Below are 19,053 nucleotides of genomic sequence, written 5' to 3'. Positions count from 1 at the left end.
TGTGTGACAAGCAGGTTTATTTCCCAGACTTTGCGGACAGAGGCGCTCAGTTCTTGTACCCACGGCTGGCGCGCCGGCCACGAGCTCGCTCGAACTTCCTTCCCTTGGAGCGCACGTAGGGCCTGCGGGGAGCAAAGGGGTCAGAGGTCAGGGTTCAGCACAGACAGTCCCACACGGGCGCTCACCCCAGCAACACAGGTCTGCTTTCAGATTTTCATGAGCCCGTTTAAAATTCTTGTGATTAATTACCCATTCCAATGAATAAAACCTTCAAATATTTCATGAGCACAGAACAGATCCACGTCGCAGATCTCTTGTTTACTGCTTTGCTGAACAGCCCGCAACAGAACAGCAGAACAGAACCCTTCTGGTTTGGACACTGTGGGTAAACGATCAGGGCTGCTGGACTCCTGTGGGCGCCAGTCTGCGCCACAGTTCTGTCCCAGTTATATACGCTTCACTTCAGCAGAGAGGCTGGAGATCTTTCAATCAGATACTTAACCCAAGACTGCAGACAGACTGCAAACCTGTTTTGTCCATTATGAAAATCATCTGGCTTTGATGCCACTTTTGTTTTCTATTTGGTGTTTCTAGTTTTCAATCATGTTCTTAGCTCTGGCTAAATACGTTTTGAAATGAAATTGCTAAACATTTTCTATAGGACAAAAATATCTAATCATTAAGCAATTTTCCTGTTAGGTTGTATTACTCTGGAGCAATTTTATTAATGTTATCTCACTGATTTGCTAGTAGTATTCAACACACTGGGCTCAGCAGGAGTGACGTTTGACTCATTATTGTTTGTACCGTTTGTCACAAATCTGTCACCGTACAACTCGCCGCGATCACCGACGACCGGCTCTCGGACCAGCCAGGTTCGGCTCTGTACAGGTTCTGGAGATCTGGTCTTATGCTCGCCCCAGTATCGGCGAGGCGCCATCATGTGCTCAGCACCGCGCACGGGGCGACGAGCTGCCCCTGTCCGTCACCCCCAGCTCAGCTCGAGGGGGTGACCGACTCCCACTTTCCCAGACCCGTGCCAGCACCCCGAGGGGACCCCTCACACTGGGTCACCGCGGGGTTCAAGGGAACGGACGTCACCACCACCCCGCCTCCCCCAACCCTGGACAGAAAAGCGGGGCTCACTTGGTGTGGCTGTGGGGGGTCCCGGTAGCTTTGCCGAAATGCCTGTACACCTTGCGGGCCTTGCGGGGTCCTGGGGGAGAGAGGAGCGCAGAGCAGAGGGTCAGGGCTGCGGGCGGAAAGCGGGGCGCGGCGGAAAGCGGGGCGCGGCCGGCCGAGCTCACCTGACAGCAGCACGGTGCCTTCGCCTTTGGGGGCGGCCAGGGCCAGCTGGTCGAAGGTCATGACCTGGCCGCCGGTCTTGAGGATCCTCTGGCGCGCCCCGTCAGTGACGCGGAGGGCACAGATCTGCGGGGGCAGAGGGACAGGTTGAGGCCGCGGGGGGGGTGGGGCGGGCGGGACGGCGGCGCAGCTCGCAGGACGGGCCGCCCTACCTTCAGCTTCGGGATATCCAGGATCCGGACGTCGTCCGTCACGGTCCCCACGATCACGGCCGTCTTGTTCTCGCGGCCAGCCAGCTTCATCTTCCGGATCTGCCACACAGGGAGGGGGCAGTCAGCGCAGGGCGAGCGCAGGGCCGGGGGGCAGTCAGCGCAGGGCGAGCCGGGGGGCCGGGGGCAGTCGGCGCAGGGCGAGCCGGGGGGCCGGGGGCAGTCGGCGCAGGGCGAGCGCAGGGCCGGGGGGCAGTCAGCGCAGGGCGAGCCGGGGGGCCGGGGGCAGTCGGCGCAGGGCGAGCCGGGGGGCCGGGGGCAGTCGGCGCAGGGCGAGCCGGGGGGCCGGGGGGCAGTCGGCGCAGGGCGAGCCGGGGGGCCGGGGGGCAGTCGGCGCAGGGCGAGCCGGGGGGCCGGGGGGCTGGGGGGCAGTCGGCGCAGGGCGAGCCGGGGGGCCGGGGGGCAGTCGGCGCAGGGCGAGCCGGGGGGCCGGGGGGCAGTCGGCGCAGGGCGAGCCGGGGGGCCGGGGGGCAGTCGGCGCAGGGCGAGCCGGGGGGCCGGGGGGCAGTCGGCGCAGGGCGAGCCGGGGGGCAGTCGGCGCAGGGCGAGCCGGGGGGCCGGGGGGCAGTCGGCGCAGGGCGAGCCGGGGGGCCGGGGGGCAGTCGGCGCAGGGCGAGCCGGGGGGCAGTCGGCGCAGGGCGAGCCGGGGGGCAGTCGGCGCAGGGCGAGCCGGGGGGCAGTCGGCGCAGGGCGAGCCGGGGGGCAGTCGGCGCAGGGCGAGCCGGGGGGCAGTCGGCGCAGGGCGAGCGCCGGGCCGGGGGGCAGTCGGCGCAGGGCGAGCGCCGGGCCGGGGGGCAGTCGGCGCAGGGCGAGCCGGGGGGCCGGGGGCAGTCGGCGCAGGGCGAGCCGGGGGGCCGGGGGGCAGTCGGCGCAGGGCGAGCCGGGGGGCCGGGGGGCAGTCGGCGCAGGGCGAGCCGGGGGGCCGGGGGCAGTCGGCGCAGGGCGAGCCGGGGGGCCGGGGGGCAGTCGGCGCAGGGCGAGCCGGGGGGCCGGGGGGCAGTCGGCGCAGGGCGAGCCGGGGGGCCGGGGGGCAGTCGGCGCAGGGCGAGCCGGGGGGCCGGGGGGCAGTCGGCGCAGGGCGAGCCGGGGGGCCGGGGGGCAGTCGGCGCAGGGCGAGCCGGGGGGCCGGGGGCAGTCGGCGCAGGGCGAGCCGGGGGGCAGTCGGCGCAGGGCAAGCGCTGGGCCAGGGGCAGTCGGCGCAGGGCGAGCCGGGGGGCCGGGGGGCAGTCGGCGCAGGGCGAGCCGGGGGGCCGGGGGGCAGTCGGCGCAGGGCGAGCCGGGGGGCCGTCGGCGCAGGGCGAGCCGGGGGGCCGGGGGGCAGTCAGCACAGGGCCGGGGGGCCGGGGGCAGTCAGCACAGGGCCGGGGGGCCGGGGGCAGTCGGCGCAGGGCGAGCCGGGGGGCAGTCGGCGCAGGGCGAGCCGGGGGGCAGTCGGCGCAGGGCGAGCCGGGGGGCAGTCGGCGCAGGGCGAGCCGGGGGGCAGTCGGCGCAGGGCGAGCCGGGGGGCCGGGGGGCAGTCGGCGCAGGGCGAGCCGGGGGGCCGGGGGGCAGTCAGCGCAGGGCGAGCCGGGGGGCCGGGGGGCAGTCGGCGCAGGGCGAGCGCAGGGCCGGGGGCACGAGGAGGACTCACCAGGCGAGAGAGGGACAGCGGTGGCCGGTTGGTTCGGCTCATGAAGAGGCGCTTCAGCACGACCCTGTTGAAGGGAGCATTGGAGCGGCGAGCCAGGAACCTGTAGAGCTGAGACAGGAAGAGGAGGGGGGTCACACAGACACCCACAGCGTCGAGGACAGACAGGCAGGGCGGCTGATGCGTCTAATCTGGAGAAGGAGGCTGGTGTTTCTAATCTAGAGAGTGACAATGACCTGCTGTTGGTTCCAGGCACTGTTAGGCAGCAGAATTTGGGACACCCAGCCCAGCTTGAGAACTTTAGTGCTTACCGGGGAGAAATGCGTTTTTAACTCGCTGCTCAGACAGCTCACTTCAGCATGATTTACTGCCTTGAATTAATGAATTACAGGTTGTCAGGGCACAAACAGCTCAATTCACCCACATCAACCCCAACACCCCAAAACTGGCCCGCTGCACCCCCAAGTCTCACCTTGACCAGAAGCCTCAGGTAGATGTCCTCACTCTTGGGCTCCTTCCTGTGAACCTTACGGTCCTTGTTGTGTCTGATATCAACTCCCTGAGCATGGAGAGAGAGGGGTTAATACAGACACACTGACTGGACACTCCAGTACATGAACACTGCACTGAGAGAGAGAGAGGGGTTAATACAGACACACTGACTGGACACTCCAGTACATGAACACTGCACTGAGAGAGAGAGGGGTTCATACAGACACACTGACTGGACACTCCAGTACATTAACACTGCACTGAGAGAGAGAGGGGTTAATACAGACACACTGACTGGACACTCCAGTACATGAACACTGCACTGAGAGAGAGAGGGGTTAATACAGACACACTGACTGGACACTCCAGTACATGAACACTGCACTGAGAGAGAGAGGGGGGTTAATACAGACACACTGACTGGACACTCCAGGACATGAACACTGCACTGAGAGAGAGAGGGGTTCATACAGACACACTGACTGGACACTCCAGTACATGAACACTGCACTGAGAGAGAGAGGGGTTCATACAGACACACTGACTGGACACTCCAGTACATGAACACTGCACTGAGAGAGAGAGGGATTCATACATACACACTGACTGGACACTCCAGTACATGAACACTGCACTGAGAGAGAGGGGTTAATACAGACACACTGACTGGACACTCCAGTACATTAACACTGCATTGAGAGAGAGAGGGGTTCATACAGACACACTGACTGGACACTCCAGTACATTAACACTGCATTGAGAGAGAGAGGGGTTAATACAGACACACTGACTGGACACTCCAGTACATGAACACTGCACTGAGAGAGAGAGGGGTTCATACAGACACACTGACTGGACACTCCAGTAGATTAACACTGCACTGAGAGAGAGAGGGGTTCATACAGACACACTGACTGGACACTCCAGTACATTAACACTGCACTGAGAGAGAGAGGGGTTAATACAGACACACTGACTGGCACTCCAGTACATGAACACTGCACTGAGAGAGAGAGGGGTTAATACAGACACACTGACTGGACACTCCAGTACATGAACACTGCACTGAGAGAGAGGGGTTAATACAGACACACTGACTGGACACTCCAGTACATGAACACTGCACTGAGAGAGAGAGGGGTTCATACACACACACTGACTGGACACTCCAGTACATGAACACTGCACTGAGAGAGAGAGGGGTTCATACACACCGACTAGACACTCCGGTACATGGACACGGAGAGATTAATAAGAGTTAATACAGCGCACATGGATATTGCTCCTCTGGTGACGGTCTTGGGGGCAGAGCTGTGGCTCTGTGGTTGGGAGGTTGCTGGTTCAAATCCCGCGGCCGGCAGAGAAATCCTACTCCATTGGGCCCCTGAGCAAGGCCCTTAACCCCAACTGCTCCAGGGGCGCCGTATAAATGTCTGATCCTGCGCTCTGACCCCCAGCTTCTCACCCCGTGGTCTCACGGAGAGCAAGCTGGGGTCTGCGAAAAGACGATTCTAATACAAGACGTTGTATCTGGCCAATAACGGAATCGGATCTCTGTGTTTGGTCTCCGCTGCCCCCGAGTGACACCGGACAGGAGCACCGGCGTCCGGAGTCCCACAGAGACCAGGGGGAGACTTTCGCAGACGTCCAGAGAACAGTGAGCCGGACACGACACCGGTCCGGCCCTCTCTCCCACACCCGCAGATCCACCGAGCGACCCGACATCGGACTCCCAACATCTCCCACTAAACCTCCCAGCTGCGCGCTAATAACGCCCGCAAACTAAAGCCACAACTCTCCCATCACCGTAGCGCCCCGGCCTGCCAACAACAGCCCGCTAAATACACAGATGAATGCGGATTTCGCCCGACGGCGCGGCCGAACCAGAGAAGTAAACGGCACCCACCATCTTGGATCCGAGGCGAAAAGGGAAGGCGGTCTCTCGCGCTCTCGTGATAAAGCCGCACTCGGCGTCTACGTCACGTGATAGAGACCCGCCTCGCTGATTGGTTCGTTTCTGTCCGACATGTTTAGTGAGGGAAGGGAAAACCGGAAGGGGTTACAGCGTGCTTTTAACCATTGTTTGTTAAGGGAGCCATGTTTGTTAAGGGACACGCGTAACGTTGTTTGGGAAGAACATGTTTATTAATAATAATAATAATAATAATAATACTTAATTATTATTATTATTATTATTATTATTATTATTATTATTATTATTATTATTATTGTTTACACGTATATAGCGCTTTTCTGGCGTTTGTCATTCAAAGGAGCAAGTAGCGTTGTGTTTCTTTTCTTCGCTTTTCACTATGGAATAAACCTTCACTTGTTCCTCTGTGGTCTACGCATGCTGGCGCAGCTCCCTCCTTGAATATGTTGACAATTCGTCTGCTGTAGAATGTGAGGATTTGACTTTCTGATGAGATGTGATTTTGATACCGCAAGTATTCTTACACGCCAAATGACTATATTACCATAACTTCACTCCTCGTAATACTATTATATGGAACAGCAGATATATCTTGCTACAAAGAGAATATATTATGGATACTGGTTAAATAAGGGTCAGTCAGAGGTTAATGGAGAATTTAATCAATATCGTGATTATGTTCAAAAATATGACACTGAATGTCATATGGAATTTAATGAAATTATAGATGCAATTCCAAATACTCTTTTGGCTTTGTTTAAAAAACTCACATCTTATAATAATATAATTCCCCTACTACTTGAGATCAAGATTAGAACCTACAATATTATGGAAAAAAAGTGTAATAATACGTGCATCTGAAGAATTATGGGGAAGAGATTCTTCCCTGTCATCAAGGAGAAGGTCATTTTATGATACAGACGAAGATTCTCTGCCAGAACGGAACACATGACTCTCCTACCCCACCAAGAGCTAAACACGTTCATTTGAAAAAACTGAACGACTTGCATCACTCAGGAATTTCTGAAAAAAAAAAAAGGTTTTAACTTTGATTGCAACACCTGTACATTTTGTGGATCCGAGACTGAAATAACCAAACACATTTTCCTCATGTCCTCATTCCTCACTTTTCTGGCGCTCTGTCTGTTCTTGGTGGAATAATAGTACTATTTCAGGACATCGCTCATGGTGTTGAGAATAAAAACGAAGAGGCGTGTGCCATTCTCTTGCTGGCAGAATGTTTCCATGTGGAGGCGAGCAGAGAGGAGGTCAGGAGGGAGAAAGAGAGTTAGATCATCGGCTCCGAAGTCAAGGCACAGCAGCAGCAAGCGAGAGCCAGTTTCTCTGACAGGAGTTTTCTGTAACAAACATTCGTTCCAAAAGCAGCCACATCCTCCGGCCGGCTAAACTGACAAATGACCTCCTCCTCCCCTGTCCGATACTTGATGTTCAAGAGGCTGTTTACACCAATCTACAGTCTGATCCTTGGTTTTATCAAACGATACACACCTTGTTGATCAGGTAGTTTGTCCCCGTCAGCTGTCCGCGTCTGGTTTGTAACCAAATGTCACAAACTGCACGTTTTTCTCGAAACCTGTTGGATGTTGGCAGTTTTTCCAAGCTGCAGGTGAACGGTGCTCTGGTTACAGTTCTGTTATTCAAAAGAGAAACTCCAGTCCTTCACATACATACGCGTAGAGTAAAAAATAACCCTATGTGCTTTAAAACAATTCGAATTCATTTAAACTATACTCGTATTCATGTAAAATATCAAATAAGACGCTGGATGAACTGGTTTAGCATATAAACGGATTCCTCAGTGTGACCCCTAACACCACACAGCCTGCGGACTGTGGAAAAGGTTCGGACTGATTGGTTCTTCTATTTCATTGCCGTCGATGCTGCCTTAGTTCTGTCATAGTGCGACACCCGTCTTCGTCGTGTTTCCTTTTTCTGTGTATTAAACATAAAAGCAAATTGAACAAGTCCATCTGTTATTAATAATGGGGAAAAATCACAACACAAAACAAAATGCTCCAACGCCACTCTCTTCTTTATTATGAGATGTAAATGCAATGTTACTTAAACTCCATCGAAAACTTCAAAATAAACAGGCAGAAAACACAACCAGTGTTTGTAATCATTTTAACTTTCCACTTGTGTTCCCATTTGTAACGACCTCTGTACGCCATTGTCCTGTTTCTTTTCGTTCACTTGTTTTTATTTCGGACTCTGTTTCTCCTTTGTTTGTATTATTTGATGGTCAATAAAAACAAAATATTTTGAAAATCTGCCGAGATTTAGTTTTAATTTGTTGATGCTTACATTCAAATACACAGCATTAGAAACACTTCGCTACACAACCCGGGCGCACCTGTCCGAGGCCTGTACTTAACTGACATATTTGTTTTCGCGATACTTTTAACTTATCACTCGAGTGCGCTGATTTGGGTCAGACCGTCTATTTACCACACTACATTTCCCAGAAGCCCCCGCTCCCCGGCCCCGCTGGGATAGTGACGTCTTCGCGGGCCAGGGTTCGGATTGGCTACAGGTGAGGCCCGTGGTGACGTATTATAACCGCGCCAAGCCGCAGGCGCCGGATAGGTAGAGAGCGTCTTCAGGTGCTACTGTGCCGGAATATCAGCTTAATAGGGGGTGATTTTAACACAGTCTTTGATGTTAAGTTGGATAGATACCCTGTACCTGCTAGATCTCCCCCTCCTGATATGGAGTTGCACAGGTTATGTCAAGGCTTAGGAATTAGTGATATATGGAGATGTAAACATCTAGGACTGAAGGAGTTCACGTGGTGTAACAAGGACAGATCAATAATAGATTTTTGGTTAAATTCAAATGCATTAGAGGGACAGATTAACAAGGTTTCTATTGAACCATCAGTAATATCTGACCATAAAGCAATTTATCTTTCTGTTAACTTGAGTAACAATGAGGATTCTAAAGTCCCTAAGACTTATTGGAAACTCAATAATAGGATTTTGGAAAATGACAGCTTTAAAATGGAAATTAAGGAAATTATACAAACATATTGGAGGCGAGCTCAATTAACAGATTCATATAGCCAAAACTGGGAATTTATGAAGTATAAGTTAAGATTAATTGCTATAAAAAGAAGTAAAGAAGCTGCACGCTCTAATAAAATAAAGGAAGAGGAAGTTATTAAGGCAATTTGTGATCTTACTGATGACAGCAATACCGATCAAACAGATGCTTATAAATTAATTGGACTGCAAGATGAACTGGATGAACTATACATGGAAAAAGCAAAAGGAGCTTTTGTTAGATCCAGGAGACGATGGTTGGAGGAAGGTGAAAAAAACTCAAAATACTTCTATAATTTGGAAAAAAAGAATGGAGATTATACATCTCTTAGTAAACTTAACACAGATGGCTGTGAAACTCAAAATCCTGTAGAGATTTAAAGATATGTATCAGATTTCTATGGTAAGTTATATACTAGTAAGGCATGTTCTACAGATAAAATGTGTGATTTTCTGAACTCATTAAAAGAAGACTTTAAAACTATAGACGAAGGGTTTAAAGCCATCTGTGATAAAGAGATATCCATCTTTGAAATTAAGAAAGTTATTAATAAGCTTAAGGTTAACAAATCTCCTGGTAATGATGGATTTACCACTGAATTTTATAAAACCTTTCGAGATGATTTGGCTGAATTTCTTCGTCTGGCATTTAAGGAATCGATTGACAAGGGAGTTTTACCAACCTCGATGACTCAGGGCTTAATAACCATCATTCCAAAACCAGATAAAGATCATTTGTTGATAGATAATTGGCGGCCTATCACTTTGATTACTAATGATGGAAAGATTCTTGCTTCTGTTTTTGCAGAGAGACTGAAAACAGGCCTTGACTCAATAATTGATGAGTCACAATCAGGTTTCATGAAAGGCAGACATATATGTAATAATATTTGTTTGGTGTTGGACCTTGTAGACTATGGTGAACCTATTAGTCAGGATAGTTTTATTCTATTTGTGGACTTTTATAGGGCTTTTGACACAATTGAACATTCTTATATTTTTGAAACTCTCAATTTCTTGGCTTTGGTGAGTATTTTCAAAAGGTAATTAGAACTTTGTACAATCAATGTAACAGCTCTGTTAAATTGGCTCATGGAACCTCTCATAGATTTAGAATTGGTAGGGGAATTCGTCAAGGATGTCCCATAGGCCCATTCTTATTCCTGCTGGTCACACAAGTTATAGCTATTCATATAAAAAAAGATGTGTTTCAGGGTATTCAAATACAGGATAGAGAGATTAAGTGTTCCCAATTAGCTGATGACACAAAGCTATTTTTAAGAAACCATGCAGAGATTGAGAAGGCAATTAAGTGTATAAATGTTTTTTCCTCTGTTTCTGGTCTTTCTCTTAATTTAAAAAAATGTGAACTGATGGCTCTTGGGAACTGTGATGTTTCATCTATATGTAATATTCCTGTAAAAGATGTAGTTAAATATCTAGGTATTAAGATTTCCAAAAATCCAAAAATTAGAAATGATCTAAACGTTTCTCCAATTATGCATTCATTTGAAAAAAAACTTGACTTATGGTTGTTAAGAGACCTTTCTTTAAATGGTCGAATACTTTTGTCTGAATCTGAGGGTTTATGTAGATTAGTTTATGCTTCACTGGTTCTGGTTGTACCACCTGCAACTATTAGGAAAATTGACTCCAAACTTTTCAAATTTATCTGGAGGAATAAACCCCATTATCTTAAAAGAGAAATTATTTGTCTTCCACAGGCAGAAGGGGGCTTAAATGCTTTAGACTTTAGGACATCTAATGCTATTTTTAAGATTAAATGGATACAAAACTATTTAAAAAATAAGCAAAGTATATGGCATATAATCCCCAATCTGATATTTCAAGAAGTAGGGGGTCTAGAGTTTTTACTAAAGTGTAACTTTGACATTGGAAAAATCCCCTTGAAACTTCCCAGTTTTCATAAACAAGTACTTCTGACATGGTCACTTATGTATAAACATAACTTTTTCCCACATAGATTTACTATCTGGAACAACAAATATATAAAAATTAGAAATAAAACCTTATTTTTTTAAAACTGGGTCAAGAATGATATAATTTGGATTAAACAATTAATCAAGGCTGATGGTAAAATATATAGTTACACCGAGTTTGTTAATAGATACAATATTTCTATTACTTTGGATCAGTATTTTACTGTAATTAATGCGATTTCTGGGGAAACATTAACTATTTTAAGGTGATTTTAAGGAGTTGTAATAGTAGTCCTTTAGAAACATTGGAAGAATTTACAGCTCATATTAGACTACAAGGAAAGGTTATAGTGAGTTATAACCAATTTTTGAGATCCCTGTTAAAAAATGATAATAATAATTGCTTACACTTATATAGCGCTTTTCTGGACACTCCACTCAAAGCGCTTTAGCCTCCACCACCACCAATGTGCAGCCCCACCTGGATGATGCGACGGCAGCCATAGTGCACCAGAACGCTCACCACACACCAGCTCTCAGTGGTGAGGAGAGCAGAGTAATGAAGCCAATTCATAGGGGGGGATTATTAGGAGGCCATGATTGGTAAGGCCAATGGGAAATTTGGCCAGGACACCAGGGTTACATCCCTACACCCTGGGATTTTTAATGACCACAGAGAGTCAGGACCTTGGTTTTACATCTCATCCAAAGGACAGTGCCTGTTTACAGTATAGTGTCCCTGTCATTATACTGGGGCATTAGGACCCACATGGACCACAGGGTGAGCGCCCCCTGCTGGCCCCACTACCACCTCTTCCAGCAGCAACCTTAGTTTTTCTCCAGGTACTGACCAGGCTCACACCTGCTTAGCTTCAGTGGGTTGCCAGTTGTGAGTTGCAGGGTGATATGGCTGCTGGCATATGATGGTGCCAGCAGCAGCCAGATAATTTACTTGCGATTACAATATATTGGAATTCCGCATTTGGAAAACGCATTGATTGGAGAAAAATTTGGATGATGCCCAATAAATATTGTATAACCAATAAAATTAAGGAGGTTTCATACAAAATAATTAATCAAATTTAACCAGTAAAAACTCTTGTTACCCAATGATTTAAAATTAATATAGATGACAAATGTGTTTTTTGTGACAATAGCCCTGAAACTATTCAGCATTTGTTTTGGTTATGTCCCAGAGTAAGAATGTTCTGGACTAAGTTGCAGAATTATATTAAAAAAGAGACCAATATTGATATTTGTTTTGATGAAAAAGATGTTTTAGCCCCAGTGAAAACAATCTAAAAATTTTGTTTGTAATAAATTTAATTATTATACTGGCACGTTATCACATACATAAAATGAAGTGGTCTGGGAGGTACCCTGTGTTTGAGTATTTTAAAATGGAAGTAAAGGGGTATTTGCAGACTATTTCGAAATGCAAAAATATGAAAGCGGTGCGGACATTATTTTTGTTTGATTTGTTTAATCTTTTTTCATAACTTGAATTTATGTAGCAGTATGTACCCCTGACGATATTTTTGTTTTGAATTGTTATATGTACTCTTGTTTGTATTGTAATTGTTGCTCTTTTGTTAAGCATAAATAAAAAAAAAAGGAATATCAGCTCGCCGGCCGTACGGGCGCCCCCTGTCGCCAGCTGCCGGGTCTAAATGTGAAAGTGAGCTGTACAGAGGCTGATGTAACGTTATTTCTAGGATGTAAGACGGAAAAAGAACACGTGTTTATAATTTATCCGTTTTTAATAACGGGAAGAGATCGCATACACAAAACAAACTGGTCCAATGCTACTCCCTGCTTTAATGTTCATAAGACCGAAATGCAACATTATTTAAACTGTCTAAAACCTGAAGAATGGCCAGGCATACAAACACATTGTGAAATTTGAACGCGTTGTGTTCTTTTGTTTTTTTATTCACTTGTCCTTTTCGGATACTGACTCTCGCTCCGTGTCAGTGTGACAACAGGAGGAGCAGCGCGACTCGCCGGCCGGACGGGCCGCCGGACCCCGGACTGAGACCGGGGCTCACGGTGCGAGGGTGGGAGGGAAACAGAGTTCAGAATTTGACCATTTGATCCCAGAACGTTTTTATTCCCTGATTTATCTCTGGATAAAGGATGTAAACATTGTCTGAAGGCTGGATCTGAGGCTGACACGGTGTTCCCGATGTGGGTCACAGGGCTAGGGAGTCAGTGCTCTCACCGCAGTGGGCTCTGGAGCAGCACCTTTGCCTTTACTACAGTGTGTGTTTCCCCTCAGCTCAAATAACACTTTTCAACATATTTTACACACCTATGAGTCACAACTCCTTCATCACAGATCCTGGAGGTTCATCACAGATCCTGGAGGTTCATCACAGATCCTGGAGGCTCATCACAGATCCTGGAGGTTCGTCACAGATCCTGGAGGCTCATCACAGATCCTGGAGGTTCATCACAGTCCTGGAGGCTCATCACAGATCCTGGAGGTTCATCACAGATCCTGGAGGCTCATCACAGTCCTGGAGGTTCATCACAGATCCTGGAGGTTCATCACAGTCCTGGAGGCTCATCACAGATCCTGGAGGCTCATCACGGCCTCTGGGCATGGCACTGGAAACTAGGGTGGGCACCTGGATGAACACTGGACTGGACACTGAGTTGGACCCAGAGCTGGACACAGGACGGTTCTTGTCTTGGTCCTCATTTTCTTCTTCCATACTGCGAAGATGTAGTGTGGTGAGTCTAGTAAGTATTAGTTAGTGTATCACTCAATGTGTCAGTCAGTCACTGTGTTTGTCAGTGTGTCCGTCACTGTGTCAGTCAGTCAGCGAGTCAGTCAGTGAGTCAGTCAGTCAGTCAGTCAGTCAGTCAGTGTCTCTGTCCTGCATGAGCTCTCTTCTCCCTCTGAGGTGACAGAGAAACACTGTCCACAGCAGGGCTGCCCCTCCCACGAAGACAGTGCGGACAGCTGGAGGGACGAGGGAGAAGTTCACTGCCTGTGAGACAGAGAGGCACAGTGAGCCTGCCTCTGTACTATACTGCAGCATCAGCATTCTGTACTCCTGTTTGCTGGACTGCCTAAAGATCACAAATAGACTCACACACACACAGCCCTCCCACCCCAGTCACTCAGCCTCTCCCACTGGACCTGAGCGCCAGCCCTCTGACGGGCTCCTGCTTCCTGGACACTTACCTGCACTGAAGACCAGTATAGCAGTCCGGCCTGCAGGGGGAGACAGAGAGAGAGGAGGGTGTTAGTCTTTCCCACAGAGATGGCAGCCAGTCCAGTGTCTGTCTCTCACTCCTCCCAGTACCGTGTAGGAGGTCCAGAACTTCTGTCTGAGATCTTCAAACGGGTCATCTTTCCCCTCCAGCACACTGAGCCCTGAGAGAGAGGAGAGAGGAGTGAGAGGAGAGAGAGGAGAGTGAGAGGAGTGAGAGGAGTGAGAGGGGAGAGTAAGAGGGGTGAGAGGAGAGTGAGAGGAGAGTAAGAGGAGTGAGAGGAGAGTGAGAGGGGAGAGTGAGAGGAGAGTGAGAGGAGTGAGAGGGGAGAGTAAGAGGGGTGAGAGGAGAGAGAGGAGAGTGAGAGGAGAGTGAGAGGGGAGAGTAAGAGGAGTGAGAGGAGAGAGAGGAGAGTGAGAGGAGTGAGAGGGGAGAGTAAGAGGAGTGAGAGGAGAGTGAGAGGAGAGAGAGGAGTGAGAGGGGAGAGTAAGAGGAGTGAGAGGAGAGAGGAGAGTGAGAGGAGAGTGAGAGGAGTGAGAGGGGAGAGTAAGAGGAGTGAGAGGAGAGAGAGGAGAGTGAGAGGATTGAGAGGAGAGTGAGAAGAAAGAGAGGGGAGAGAGAAGAGAGAAGAGAGTGTCAGTCGAGTCAGACACAGGAGCCGGAGCTGCGCTCACCGGTGTAAAACACGCTGATGGTTACAGGCGCCGCCACGATCTGGTCGACGGCGACTTTCACCGCCACCCTGCCAGCCCCGCCCCCCGGCAGCGCCCTCTCCAGGGCGCCCAGCCAGCGGTAGTTAAAGTTGGCGTGGAAACAGAACCCGATGAGAGCCACGCGCGCGGTCTGCCGCAGGTCCACCGGCGGCCCGGCCGCCCGTCTCCCCTCGAGCCCCGCCTCGTCCTGCAGCTCCGCCTGAAGCCCCTCTCCCAGCATGCTCTGCTGAATGAGGTCCGCGGTGGCGAAGAGGGCGGTGTACCCAGCGACGTTGCAGAGCCAGGGGTGGGAGCGGACCGCCGACGTGACACGCTGCATTGGTCCCGGGGCTGCGGAGACAGAGGAGGAGCGGGGCGAGATGCTCTCGGCAGCTTGTTCCACACCCCCGCCACCCTCAGCGTAAGGAAGAGGCTGCTGTGCTCGGCCGGCGCGCGCTGCCTGTGGGGAGTGTGAGCTCTCGGCCCGTCTCTGCGCTCGTGAGAGGAGGACCTCCTGCAGCTGTCCTGCCACTAGACAGGGCTCAGAGTGCAGCAGCGAGACGGATCATTGATTTTTACACACGGGAGACTGCTCTCAGCCTGAGAGATAGCGTGGCTGTGTGTGTCTGTGTTGCTGTGTGTGTGTGTGTGAGTTGTGTTGCTGTGTGTGTGTGTATACACTCACCATGAGCTCAGCAGCACGTGAAAGGAGCTGTCCAGGAGCCCAGAGGAAGGACTGAGAGGAGCAGCTGTGTTCTGGGTTAAATATAGTCCTGCTGGTGTCCTGTTACAGGACCTCTCTCTTTCAATTCAATTCAATTCAATTCAAGGTGCTTTATTAGCATGACCGATGGGTACAATCAGTGTTGCCAAAGCAGATAAAAATAAGAAAATTATCATGAAACAAATAGTAAAATAAAATCTACAGACATATTACAGACATTTACAACAAAGATATATCAAAAAATATTTACATAGACTCTAGACAGATGGAGTATTATAGGGAGACAGACTCACTGTTCCTCAGGCTGGGACAGGAGATCGCATACTGGGCTGCCAGTTCAACTGAGTTCCCTCCTCCCTCTCCCAGTATGATTGGGACCCATTGTGATTCTGGTAGGTGTGGGAACTCTGGGACCAGATTTCTGAGTTTAGGGAAGAATGTTTCTCTAATCCCAGAGTATCTGTCACAGTGCAGTAGGAAGTGCACCTCTGTCTCTATTTCTCCCCGCTGGCAGTGGGAGCACAGCCTGTCCTCTCTGGACAGTCAGGTCTGTCTGTGTCCAGTTTCTCTGGCCAGGCTGTGGTCACTGAGCCTGTCCTATCTGGACAGTCAGGTCTGCCTGTGTCCAGTTTCTCTGGCCAGGCTGTGGTCACTGAGCTTGTCCTCTCTGGACAGCCAGGTGTGCCTGTGTCCAGTTTCTCTGGCCAGGCTGTGGTCACTGAGCCTGTACTTCATCAGGGTCTGTTTCTTTTTGCTGTTTCTTATCTTGGTCAAATATTCGGCTAGTGTGTATTGTCTGTTCAGGGTTCTGTAGCATTCCAGTGTGTGTTGTGTTTGTGTGTGTGTCCCAGTGTGTGAGGCAGTGATGTTTTGGACTGTGGAAGGAAACTGGAGCATCCCAGGAGAACATGCAGACTCCACACAGATAGCACCCCAGGTCGGGAATCAAACCCAGGGCCCAGCACTGGGGGCAACACTGCCGACTCCAACATCACCTCTATGTCTCTCACACACTGTCAGCGCAGGAGCGCACAGCCTGCTGGGAGACGCACTGCTTCCCAGGCAGCAGGAGGAGCAGAGAGGGAGAGAGCTCTGGTCCCGATCAATGACTCCTCACACACACACCGCCGGGGGCTCACAGAGCTCTCAGCCTGTCACTGCTCCTGCTGCGCTAGTCTAAGGAGCGGGGAGGAGAACCCCCCCTCCCCCCGGCCTCAGCCGCCGAGGCCGAGAGACGGAGGAGACAAAGAGCGGACGAGCGCTCGGTGTCTGAGCTGCATCCTCAGAAACACCTGCTCCTGCGCTGCGCTTGGTCCGCGGGCCTGTCAATCACCCAGGCCCCCGTCTTCCCTTGCCTTGCTATTGGCTGTTCTTGCCGCCCGTGCCCCGCCCCCGCCTGCCATTGCTCAGTTCCCCCGGCTTGCCAGGGAGGGGGCGGGGCGGTGCACCCCCGCACTGCTCAACTGACGTAGGCGGAGCGGTGGCGGAGGCTCGGTCCTCTGATTGGGCCCGCCCGCGCTTGGGGCGGGGTTTCGGCTCCAACGTGAGCAGTGATTGGCTACCGTGCGGAAGAGTGATCGAGCCGCTGAAGCAACGGGCCTGCCCTCAGTCCGCCCTCCTCCCCGACTGTCAGTGTGTGTGTGTTAAGTGTGTCTGTCAGGTCTTGTCAACCGGGCGCAGTCGCTGCGCTGCTGGATCTGCGCTGCTCCAGAAAAACAAAGAGAAAAACGGAGGAGCCCGCGTCTCGCTGCTCGCAGGGTAGGTGCGGCTCGGTGTCCTGGCAGTGCAGAACCGAGGAGCTGAGCGGCTCTCCGACCGAACCGGCCCGCACCGCTCTCGGGTTTTGGCTCCGGCTCGGTGCTCGCGGGCTCGGACCGGTCCGGATGCGGCCGAGCTGCTGTCCGGGTACCTGCGGCACCACCCGGGAGAGGCTGAGGGACTGGGGGTGTCAGACTGGGGGACTGGGGGTGTCGGGCTGGAGGACTGGGGGTGTCAGACTGGGAGCTGGAGGACTGGGGGTGTCAGACTGGGGGACTGGGGGTGTCGGGTTGGAGGACTGGGGGTGTCAGACTGGGAGCTGGGGGTGTCAGACTGGGAGCTGGAGGACTGGGGGTGTCAGGCTGGGAGCTGGGGGACTGGGGGTGTCAGACTGGGGGACTGGGGGTGTCAGACTGGGAGCTGGAGGACTGGGGGTGTCAGACTGGGAGCTGGGGGACTGGGGGTGTCAGGCTGAGGGACTGGGGGACTGGGGGTGTCAGGCTGGAGGACTGGGGGACTGGGGGTGTCAGACTGGGAGCTGGAGGATTGGGGGTGTCAGACTGGGAGCTGGGGGACTGGGGGTGTCAGGCTGAGAGCTGAGGGACTGGGTACAGTGTCTCACACTGGCACTGTGCGTCTACAGTTATAATCCAGATGATAGAATTATAGAATCTGGTGTCTGACAGCTGTGACAGATGTGACAGATGACGGGTGACAATGTCAGGAATGTGTGTGTCCATGCTGACAGAGCTCTGGACCAGTCCAACCACATTCCTCTCTCCCTGTAGAACCAGACCTGTCCCTCTCCCTTCCACTGCAGAGGATGAATTGTAGGTTCAGTGAGTCACTCACTATGTATACTGTATGTAGTAAGAAACCCTCCAGCTCAGTCAGTCAGTGTCACTGTGCTGAAGTGTCCAGTTAGTCAGTCAGTGTCACTGTGCTGTAGTGTCCAGTCAGTCAGTGTCTCTGTGCTGTAGTGTCCAGTTAGTCAGTCAGGGTCACTGTGCTGTAGTGTCCACTCTATCTGTATTAACCTCTCTTTTTCCCTGAAGTATCATGTCCAGACCAGCAGGGGGCAGCGTCAGTGAGGCGAACCGCTTCCTGTACTTGGGGGCGGGGCCCTCCTCGCCTGGCTCCTCCTTCTCAGCCTCCAGCCAGGCTGACTGGGCAGCAAAGCGGCTGGTGTGGGTCTCATCCGAGAGGCATGGGTTCGAGGTGAGACGCCGATGGGGATTCTGATCTGTGCTCGATTATCTGTGTGACGATCAGGGGGGTCTGATCTGTGCTCGATTATCTGTGTGACGATCAGGTGGGTCTGATTTGTGCTCGATTAACTATGTGACGATCAGTGGTGTCTGATCTGTGCTCGATTATCTGTGATGATCAGTGGGGTCTGATCTGTACTCGATTAACTGTGTGACGATCAGGGGTCTAATCTGTGCTCGATTATCTGTGTGACAATCAGGGGGGTCTGATCTGTGCTCGATTATCTGTGATGATAGGTGGGGCCTGATCTGTGCTCGATTAACCGTGTGACGATCAGGGGTCTGATCTGTGCTCGATTATCTGTGATGATTGGTGGGGTCTGATCTGTACTCAATTAACTGTGTGATGATCAGGTGGGTCTGATCTGTACTCGATTAACTGTGTGATGATCAGGTGAGTCTGATCTGTGCTCGATTAACTGTGTGATGATCAGGTGAGTCTGATCTGTGCTCGATTATCTGTGTGACGATCAGCGGGGTCTGATCTGTGCTCGATTATCTGTGTGACGATCAGCGGGGTCTGATCTGTGCTCGATTATCTGTGTGACGATCAGGGGGGTCTGATCTGTGCTCGATTATCTGTGTGACGATCAGGGGGGTCTGATCTGTGCTCGATTATCTGTGTGACGATCAGGTGGGTCTGATCTGTGCTGGATTATCTGTGTGACGATCAGTGGGGTCTGATCTGTGCTCGATTATCTGTGATGATCGGTGGGGTCTGATCTGTGTGCTCGATTTACTGTGATGATCAGTGGGGTCTG

The 19,053-nt window shown here is 51.4% G+C and overlaps 3 protein-coding genes across 6 annotated transcripts in view; 1 reads left to right on the top strand and 2 right to left on the bottom strand.

The window, feature by feature from the left end:
• On the bottom strand, positions 1 to 7,286 carry rpl18 (ribosomal protein L18). Of its 2 annotated transcripts, XM_069182657.1 has the most exons (8): positions 7,136 to 7,286; positions 5,600 to 5,710; positions 3,674 to 3,760; positions 3,205 to 3,312; positions 1,518 to 1,616; positions 1,308 to 1,431; positions 1,147 to 1,216; positions 1 to 122 (listed from the first exon to the last, which is right to left on the bottom strand). In XM_069182657.1, the coding sequence occupies exons 2-8, from the start codon at positions 5,600 to 5,602 to the stop codon at positions 47 to 49; spliced, it is 567 nt and encodes a 188-aa protein (XP_069038758.1). In that variant the 5' UTR covers positions 5,603 to 5,710; positions 7,136 to 7,286; the 3' UTR covers positions 1 to 46. The 2 variants fall into 2 exon arrangements, with proteins under 2 accessions (XP_069038758.1, XP_069038757.1); XM_069182656.1 differs by lacking the exon at positions 7,136 to 7,286 and having other exon boundaries at positions 5,600 to 5,702.
• Positions 7,287 to 12,535: 5,249 nt separating this feature from the next.
• LOC102686917 (mpv17-like protein) lies at positions 12,536 to 15,403 on the bottom strand. The gene is made up of 5 exons (XM_069182655.1): positions 15,228 to 15,403; positions 14,525 to 14,893; positions 13,943 to 14,013; positions 13,822 to 13,851; positions 12,536 to 13,624 (listed from the first exon to the last, which is right to left on the bottom strand). Exons 2-5 carry the CDS (start codon positions 14,880 to 14,882, stop codon positions 13,493 to 13,495), a joined length of 591 nt encoding a protein of 196 aa, XP_069038756.1. The 5' UTR covers positions 14,883 to 14,893; positions 15,228 to 15,403; the 3' UTR covers positions 12,536 to 13,492.
• A 1,474-nt stretch (positions 15,404 to 16,877) lies between these two features.
• myh14 (myosin, heavy chain 14, non-muscle) overlaps positions 16,878 to 19,053 on the top strand; it is a 51,196-nt gene continuing 49,020 nt past the window's right edge. For 2 of the 3 annotated variants that reach the window (XM_069182653.1, XM_069182652.1), the window contains exons 1-2: positions 16,878 to 17,024; positions 18,080 to 18,242. In XM_069182653.1, the coding sequence (XP_069038754.1) occupies positions 18,084 to 18,242 (159 nt within the window). In that variant the 5' untranslated portion in view covers positions 16,878 to 17,024; positions 18,080 to 18,083. The remainder of the gene's footprint in view (positions 17,025 to 18,079; positions 18,243 to 19,053) is intronic. The other variant, XM_069182654.1, reaches the window with a different exon arrangement.

Source organism: Lepisosteus oculatus, chromosome 23, assembly GCF_040954835.1.
Source record: "Lepisosteus oculatus isolate fLepOcu1 chromosome 23, fLepOcu1.hap2, whole genome shotgun sequence".
Classification (NCBI taxonomy): Eukaryota; Metazoa; Chordata; class Actinopteri; order Semionotiformes; family Lepisosteidae; genus Lepisosteus; species Lepisosteus oculatus.
Note: the sequence above shows the minus strand (reverse complement) of the source record. Positions and strands in the feature narration are given on the sequence as shown.

Excerpts from the sequence above, each read along its gene's own strand:
- rpl18 (XM_069182657.1), bottom strand. Across the intron at positions 3,313-3,673 it reads ACCTGAGGCTTCTGGTCAAG|CTCTACAGGTTCCTGGCTCG; the intron begins GTGAGACTTGGG and ends TTCCTGTCTCAG. Across the intron at positions 123-1,146 it reads ACCCCCCACAGCCACACCAA|GCCCTACGTGCGCTCCAAGG; the intron begins GTGAGCCCCGCT and ends TGCTCCCCGCAG.
- LOC102686917 (XM_069182655.1), bottom strand. The coding sequence starts at position 14,882 with ATGCAGCGTGTCACGTCGGCGGTCCGCTCCCACCCCTGGCTCTGCAAC. Across the intron at positions 14,014-14,524 it reads CATCAGCGTGTTTTACACCG|GGCTCAGTGTGCTGGAGGGG; the intron begins GTGAGCGCAGCT and ends CCTCTCTCTCAG. Across the intron at positions 13,852-13,942 it reads AGTTCTGGACCTCCTACACG|GCCGGACTGCTATACTGGTC; the intron begins GTACTGGGAGGA and ends CTCCCCCTGCAG.